The sequence below is a fragment of the Rosa rugosa genome, chromosome 3 (genome assembly GCF_958449725.1).
Source record: "Rosa rugosa chromosome 3, drRosRugo1.1, whole genome shotgun sequence".
In the NCBI taxonomy this organism is placed as follows: Eukaryota; Viridiplantae; Streptophyta; class Magnoliopsida; order Rosales; family Rosaceae; genus Rosa; species Rosa rugosa.
The window spans coordinates 10,435,809-10,444,734 of NC_084822.1; the positions used below are offsets into that span (position 1 = coordinate 10,435,809).

General features: G+C 41.8%; 2 protein-coding genes across 2 annotated transcripts; one reads left to right on the forward strand and one right to left on the reverse strand.

Annotated features, from left to right (window-relative positions):
- Nucleotides 1–887: 887 nt before the first annotated feature.
- Nucleotides 888–3,271, reverse strand: LOC133737192 (uncharacterized). Its single transcript, XM_062164800.1, has 6 exons — nucleotides 3,127–3,271; nucleotides 2,337–3,044; nucleotides 1,439–2,235; nucleotides 1,282–1,359; nucleotides 961–1,194; nucleotides 888–905 (listed from the first exon to the last, which is right to left on the reverse strand). The coding sequence occupies exons 1-6, from the start codon at nucleotides 3,269–3,271 to the stop codon at nucleotides 888–890; spliced, it is 1,980 nt and encodes a 659-aa protein (XP_062020784.1).
- Nucleotides 3,272–7,348: 4,077 nt separating this feature from the next.
- LOC133738454 (ethylene-responsive transcription factor ERF109) lies at nucleotides 7,349–8,420 on the forward strand. The gene has a single exon (XM_062166005.1). The coding sequence runs from the start codon at nucleotides 7,431–7,433 to the stop codon at nucleotides 8,235–8,237; it is 807 nt and encodes a 268-aa protein (XP_062021989.1). The 5' UTR covers nucleotides 7,349–7,430; the 3' UTR covers nucleotides 8,238–8,420.
- The last annotated feature ends 506 nt before the right edge of the window (nucleotides 8,421–8,926 follow it).

Sequence of the window (8,926 nt, forward strand, 5' to 3'; positions counted from 1 at the left end):
GGTCGGGAGGTTGGGGGACGGCGGGATGGTCTGCCTGCTCTTCAACGTTTCCCCCGCTACCGTTAGTCATGGTCATTGTGGTGGGATGGCCTTTTGTTCAAGGGTTCCCACAGACGGCGCCAATGTTAATGTCTAAAAGTTCGGCGGTAGCTGAACCTTTGTTAACGCTGATCCGGTGGGCGGATCGATACTTGTGACGTTCTCAAAGCCTCCGCTACCTGTCAAGTAAAATACAAAGGGCGTCAGAGGGAGACCGCGTTGGACGATCTTCAACTCTCCGATGCCTAAGTTAGTCAATGTATTTATGTTGACAAAGTAACAGTAGGTAAGTATTGAATGCGTAATTAATGAGGAGAGAGGAGAGGACCTTTTATAGGTGATGAAGAGGTTGATCTTCTCTTTGTTTTCGATGTGGGACTGATATGCTTCAGTTCCCAGTTTCAGAAGCTTCTGATGCCATCTTGGCGCGGCGCGTGGCGGCGCGTCGGCGGCGATCTGGAGGTGGTCCGACGTTGGGGCTGTAGCCCGCCTGGCGGTGTGTCTGGATGTCATTCCTTTGGTTGGAATTAATACCTTTGGCGGTAGAATGAGCGTAGCCCATTAGAGCTAATTATGCTTGCAAATGTACATGTATGTACACCCCTTGAGCCGCAAGGCTCAACACACTAGTGTAACATTCAAGTAGACGTAGTTTCCCGCTAAGGCGGGAGACGAACCACTATACATCTTGTGTCACACTCTCTCTCTCTTTAAAGCTAACTAGAGGCCCCTCGGTCACTAACGTTAATAGTACTTTACATCCATAAAACCAAAAAATCAAAGTTGCAATGGGACTTAGCTCTAATCATCTTCTCAAAAGATTAGAGCTAGCAACCAAGTTACATAGCTCAAGGTTGCGCAAAAGACTGCAACATAAACCAAATACGATAAAGTTTAGGGCATGCTAATAAGACAACATACAGTACATAAGCCTATTTTTTTCCCTTCCTTTTCCTTGATTCTAATAGATGACCTACTTGGGGCTGCTTGCTTAGAAGACGATGAAGGCTTGGGAGGAGGATTTGACATTACTGGCCGAGGAGCTTGAGCAGGAGCAGGTTTCGGGGTTGTTGATGTTCTTGCAGGTCTACCCTTTGTCTTCCCTGAAGCATTTGATGCTCTTGTTATTGCTGCCTTCTTTTCATCTCTATTTTTCTACAAATATGAGGCAGCAACACACCATTTAAAACAGCAACAAAGTCGCAACAAACCACACAATCAATGCAATGAATAGAACATTACCTTAAGCTTATCTGCCCTAAGTTGTACCTTCTTCCTCAGGTCATTCTTTGTCAATGGCTCCTTTCTCTTAGTATTGGTCTAAAGCACACAAGTACACTAATAAGTTCACATAAATACACATGAATCAAAAAGATTCCAGAATGTATAAAATTCATACCTGAGTTCCGGATGTTGATTCATCTAACTTCCTCTTCTTGTTACTGGTTGTTGAGGTCTTGTTCTTGGGTGGCAAGTGTCTATGACAGGTCTTGACATTGTGGCCAACTTCATGACAGTTGCTACACTTGAGAGACCTCTGCACCTTGCCAAGCTTTATACCTCCAATTTCTGCCTTCTCAGCTGCACTCTTGATCCTCTTTGTTCTTGGTCTCCCCGACTGCCTTGTGTATTGGGGGGGGGGAAGAATTGGAGGTTCAGCACTCTTTGACCACAGATCCATACCATTAACAGGTTTGATTGTGTTGTTGTAAGTAGCCATGTATGTCTTCTTTAGGTAGCAATGATCTACAAAGTCCTCAGGGGCTTGCCTCATGTAATTGATGGCTGCAATAGCATGTTTACATGGGATGCCAGTTAAATCCCATCTTCTGCATGCACAAGTGTGTGCTTGAAGGTTGAACACGTATTTGCTGCCCCCTATGCTCTTAACCTCAATTTCAGGTCCACCCGATCCACTAGGAATGCAATCTGTTGCAACTTTGACCTTGTTCTTCTCTAAGAGCTCCCTCGGTTTGGGGCAGATTGTATCTTCTAATCTTTGCATCTTATCCCTCCTCATATGGATCCTCCTCATGAGCTTAACCCTGATTTCTTCAAAACAGCTTACAATTGGCTTTGATCTTGCTGGTACTATAAAAGCATTGAAGCTCTCGGACAAGTTATTCAACAGGATGTCACACTTAAGGTGAGTGCTAAAATATGCCCTAGACCAGTGCTTCGATGGCCTTTCAGGATCTACGTACAAACAAAGTTGAAAATGGTAGGATAACATTAATGTCAATGCTAGGAAAAAGTGCGTAAACTTTAAAAACAGAAACTTTGTGAAACAAGTTTACTCACGTGATAGTCATATGCCAATGGATCCAGTTGTTTCATCATGACCATTTCCTTGATAAAATAGTTCTCGGTAGTTGACTTTGCACATGCCCAAAGCTGGTCCTTTAACACCTTGCCCGGAAACAACTTGTTGAAGTTTGTCCATAAGTGTCGAACACAAAATCTGTGTTCTGCAAGTGGCATGACTTTAGCAAAAGCTGGTAACAATCCTTTTTGTTTATCCGATATGAAGGTCCACCCGTCTCCTTCATCCCTTATGTTTAGATCCTTCACTAAAAGGTCCAGAAACCATTCCCAGCTATCTTTACTCTCGATTTCTACCATAGCATAGGACAAAACCCAGGTTGTGTTGTTTGCATCTAATCCCACAGCAGTTAATAGCTGACCACCATAACAGCTCTTCAAATGGCAACCATCTAGCCCAAGTATTGACCTGCATCCAGCTCTGAAACCCATCTTTAGTGCTCCCAAACACACATACATTCTATTGAACACAGGTAATTGCTCTTCATCCAAGAAGTCACACTTGATGTCTATGGTTGTGTTTGGGTCCACTCTTTTAAGCTCAGCTGCATAGTCTCTTATTCTTGCATATTGCTCTTTGATGGAGGCTTCTAGAAGCTGTAAGGCTGCCTTCTTTGCTCTATAAGCCTGCTGAGTTGACACTCTTGCCTTGACAGTGGCTGCCATTGCTTGTGCAAGTGATTCTGTATAAAAAAAAAACTGCAATAAAAAAACACTCTAGTACAAAATGATAGGAACTAAAAAAAAATCAGTAAACTTGTATACCTAACCCCCAATTTGGGTTGAGCTTAATCTGCTCAGCAAATTTCTCTGTTAAGTAAGGTGTCCTAATCATGCTGTTTGCATACACTCTAGCACAAGTGTGTTCTGGATTATAGGTCTTGATCTGCAAAGTGTCCTCGTGCTGCATTCTAGAGGCATATAACTCGAAAGGGAAATTTTCAGCTTTACAGATCGCCCTAATTCTTAATCTGTCACTCTTCACAAACACAGCTTCCCACCCTCTCTGAATTGCTCTCTCTCTCTAATGGCAGCTCTCAAAATCTTTGCAGTTGCAAACTTCATGCCTTTGCAAAAATGAGGGTTGACCATATCAGTTTTAGGGTTGAACTCTGGGAAACTATCCCCTTCTTCCTCTCCATTTGAGTCAGCTTCTTTCCCAATGCATTCCTCATCAGAATCTATTGCTCCATACATTGGTTCATTGTCCTCATCTTGCATACCTCCCTCATTATCCATATTTGCAGCATTCGACCCTTCACCAACTCCTCCAATCCACTCACCCCTATCATTAAACTTTGTTTCCATGTCACCCATCCAATCATCATCTACACCATACTCATTATAGTCTTCATTGTCAAACTCAGGATCATAGTCTTCATCTTCTGAACTGTCCTCATATAGCAAACCTTTAGAATCATTGGAATCATAAGCATCACCATCCTCTTCATTAGGTACACTAGATTTAGAGCTCCTTGTTTCATAGGTGGACACATTAACATCCACAAGGTTGTCTAGGTCAGCAAACATGCATGGTGGCATCAGGTCTTTCATCCACCATTTTTTTCTTACCTTTGTCTTTAGGATCAAGCACTCCCACTTGGCTAGCTTGAGTAGGCACAGTTGGATGCCATTCCAACTCCCTTATCACAATTCCAGAAGCCTTCTTTGCTGTCCTACTCGGGACATCTTTCCTCGGTGAATCTGGAAGTTGCTTTATCACTACCCCTGGCTTCCTCCTTAGTGAATCCGACAATTCTTCGATAACAACTCCACATGAACCAGCTTGACTATAAGCAAAATCATGGAACTCATCTTCTTCATACATAAACAGCTCATCATCCTCATCATCATCTATCTCTTCATAGTCCCTCTTAAGCTCCCAATGATCCAAGTATATAATAACAAGCCTAATTTGTGGAACACACAAGCACATTGTAATAGCATCAAGATCAGTGGAAAGCTTTGTTAAAGCTTCATCCTCAGTCCCAACCTTATACCAATAATCTATCCTCTTTCCACTATAGTCTTGGTTCAACCCCCTAACCATACCATCAAGTTCCACAAGTGACATCTTGTCCATATCAATAGAGTCATAATAGGACACCTTCCCACCTATATATTGGTTCTCCTTAAAATATCCCCCATTGTACATCTTCACGGTCAAATAATCCGGGTGACCTGCATTTGAAAAAAAAAAAAAATCAAAGCTCTGTCAAAATAAAGATCCAAAAAATAATGCACAGAGCAAAGTCTCATGAATGAAAAAGTCAAACACAAAGAACACCAAGACAAACCTTGAATGACCACACCAGCAACATACCATAAAGGACTACAACAGCAACATTCTTTACAGCTAGGACCACCTCTTCTAACAACAAAGAATTTTACAACTAGGACCACCTCTTCTAAAAGCAACGTTCTTTACAATATAATAGGACTACAACAACCCTTATGCAAGCAGCCGTATACTTTAATTCATAGTAGGACCACCATTACAGTATTTAAAGACCTAACTCAGCACCCAACAACTTTCTGCATTATCTGCAATACTTTATTCATCACCATAAACACAAACAGACAATAAACCCTCATAAATTGCCCCGACTTGCTGAGATTTCATGAATGATATCATATATTCTAACCCATTCCCTAAACCCGAAACCCCCAATCCGTCCTCTACCTATAAACCCCAAAATGGAATACAAATCCCCTAAAACCAAAGCCCTACCCCAAAATGGAATACAAATCCCTAAAACCAAAGCCCTACCTGAAACCCTAATACCCATAACAAAACCCAAATCGAAACAAAAAACAATCGATTCAAATTAACTCACCGTAATTAGGAAGCTCCTCTCCTGGAATTTCCTCTCGCGGTGTCCATTCATCGTCCGCCATTTTGCCCCGATGCTTCTAGGTATCGGGTTCTTTCCTTCTGTCCTCCGTAACGGGTTCTGGGGTTTGTAATGGGTTCCGACCTTCGTAACAAGTTCTGGGCTTCTCTTCTCCGTAACGGGTTCAAGGAGTGTTCTTTGGTTTCGAGATTGGGTTTAGATCTAAAATGGGGAATCGTGCTGTTGTTTAATATTTTTAGGTTTATTTGAGAGGGAACTTATCGAGGTTTTGGAACACTGAGAGGGAAAACAAGCTCAGGGTTAGGTTGGTAATTCAACCACTAAACCCTCAAAAAGTCATTCCATTTCAAACCCAACGGTCTGATTTAACGTCCAATTTGGACGGAGCCAGAGCAATTGGACACGGGTGACTGGAATTGTAAATCTCAGGGGGTAAACTGATGAAATTGAGAGGACATGGACTAACATGAAAATACCCCCAAACCTCAGGGGGGTAAACTGAATTTAATCATTCTTTATATTTGAGATGAGTCTATGTATTATGTATATGTTTAATAGTTTAATAGGCTTATTTGAAATAAGTGAGCGTCAAATGTTCCAATGAGTGGACCTAATTCTGCGTATCAAATCTTCTTTATTGTTTATTAATGACAGCGGGAGAGTATGTAATGACCATTTTTGTTTGATTAAAAAAAAACATTTATATTGAGATCCTAGGGTAAGGCTATAGTATGTTAATATTTCTCATACATTAACTATTTTTACCACTTTGAGGACTCATTTTACCACTTTAATAACTCATTTTATCATTTGAAGACTCGTGTGGTAACTAATAAAATTTACCACTTTAAGGACTCATGTTATCATTTTGAGGACTAATATTACTATTTTGAGGACTCATTTTACCACTTTAAGACAATTGTATGCATATCATACGTTAACATATTGTAGAATTTTCCAAGATCCGGATCCTAAGCCACAATTTAGGGAAAAAAAAAATTACTTTAGGTTTAATTTAAAAGTTTGAGATTGAAATACTTAAAAGTCTTTTACTTCAACTTTGAATATTAAATTTAAAGATAACTGTAACTTTGACGGTTCTATTTTCTCTAACTCCAGTGCGGCGGCAAATTTTGTTTTCAAGGATTCCACTAGAGAACCTATCCTAGCTGCTTCCAATTTTGTTGGAGCTCATGATGTTCTTCTCACGGAAGCCTTGGTCTTGCGTGCAGGCCTCCATGCAACGTGGCTACATGGTTTTTCTAACATTGAAGTGGAAGGTGATTCTAAATTACTGCTCGATAGTATTAATGGGTTGATCTAGATTTCTTGGTGCGTCATTCAGATTCTAAAAGACATGAAATCTCTTGCTCAACTCACTTAGGTAGTTTTGTTCCAACACATTAAGAAAGGGGCCAATTTCCTAGTTGCTGTCATTGCCAAACTTGGTCACTGCATACAAGCTTAGAGCTGGATTAGAGCACTTCCACTTTCAGCTTCCTCAGCTTTTCTTTTGGATAACTTGGGCGTTGGTTGTAGTCGTAGGTTTCGATTGTAATTTTCTTTTTCTTTTAAAAAAGAAAAAAATAACTGACGATAAAATCTTTAGTCACCGAATAATCAACACTATTTGTAATTATTTAAAGATTGTTAAAAGCTTAATCAGAAGGTAGGGTTAAATAGTTTTTATTATTATAAAAAAGAAAAAGAAAGAAAAAAAGAAGAAGAAGAGGTCAATCTAGAAGGTAGTACGGCTGAATGATTGCATCATGATAAGGGGGGTTGTCATCCAGGACCATGACGCAAGCACTCCCGTAATCAAGTGTAAAACCGGCATTACGTCACTCACTCCCTCTGTTTTAAGTCTTAACAACAGGAAACTTCAGGTGCCCCATCCATAGCGCAACATCTCCCGTTCCCAAAGCGCCACGAATGATAACCTTTAGGAGTCCTATACAAACCACCGCGTGAGCCTCACTCGCCCCTCCCTAAATCGAAGAGCCAGTCAGACTGACACTCCCTGGCCCGCACTCAAAACCCAACAAAAATTAGCCATGTGCGGATGCTTACTGCGTGTTTGATCTGTGTGACAGCTGTACTCCCAAAGCATATATATACGCCCCCAAAACCGCTCTGACTCCCAAACACTTCCAATTCAAAGCTTTTCCCACCACAACAACAACAAAGCCTTCAACAGCAGAGCTTCTCCACAGCATGCAAAACTCCTTCAACCGATCCAAACTCGACACCGCCGGAGATCCACAACAGTTGACCCAAAACCCACTTCCTCCTCCGCCGCCTCGCCGCCTCACCCAAGAGCAAGAACTCGCCGTAATCGTCTCCGCTCTTCGAAACGTCGTCGCCGGCACCACCACCACCATGGACTTCAACTCTCTCTTCCCTTCCTACCATTACCCCGCCGCCGCTTCCTCCTCCTCCTCTCCCGCCCTATTCGAAGCGTCTGATGCCGACACGTGTCCGGTTTGTAAAATTCAAGGCTGCCTTGGATGCAATTTTTTCCCGCCAGCACAGGAGGAGAACAGCAACAACAAGAAGAAGGCACCCAAGAAGAGGCTGAAGAAGAACTACAGGGGAGTGAGGCAGCGGCCTTGGGGCAAATGGGCCGCTGAAATCCGAGACCCGAGGAGGGCCACTCGGGTCTGGCTGGGCACGTTCCACACTGCCGAGGAGGCGGCCCGTGCCTACGACAAGGCCGCGATTGAGTTTCGCGGTCCGAGAGCGAAACTCAATTTCCCGTTTCCGGATAACTCATTGTCGATGAACCAAGAAACTTCGACGCCGCCCACACAGCCCATTCAAGAACCCCAGAAGCAGCAGATAGTTGTTACAGATACTAAGCAAGAGAACAAGAGCGAGGATTCAAATGAAATGGAATGTGAGTTCTGGGAAAGGATCGGGGACGACGAGCTCTTTCAACAGTGGATGATGACGATGGACTACGCACCTGATCATTCGTCGGATTCTGGGAATGGGTCTGCCGGAAATGCTCATAGTTATTGATTATACTGAATTAGATTCAATTGTAGGCAGAAAAAATAATCAGCTCGTTAATTAGTTTGTTTTTTTTTATTAACATTGATGTGAAATTTCTGTTTTTGAGGGGAAAATCACATTGTGTTACTATTTCACCAAAGATTGCGATGTAAATTTGACAAAATATATATTAAGAGATTATCTTATCAATGGCTGCCAATTTTGAATTACGCACGCTATAAAATTGTGTTTAAGGCTTTAAGCACTTTTAACCGAGCAAATCCGTGAGTGGGACCCACGCGGACCACTTACTGACTGGTTGACTTGAAATTTTAGAAGGGAACAATATCCCCGTAATACAGCACGTGCGCTTATAGAGAGGGCCATCGTATTCATATCGCTGTAAGCATCGAGTGTGAAACGACGTGTGCGCTTTTAATCAATTGCTTTCATGTTTCCCACGTTTTTAATTTTAACGTGTGAACTGAAACTGAACTAAAGTAATGGATTATCCATAATCGAGTTCATTTAATTAATCCAACATACAACTGGATAATCATTGAAATTAATAAATCATTCTAATAAGAAAACTTGCATACTGCGGAGTCGGTTCAAGTAGTGCGAACAGAGGCGGAGTTAAGAATTCTTGAACATGGAAGTTAAAAAACGAAAAATTTGAACTCGTTTACAATGGCGGATTCAGGATTGAAATCTTG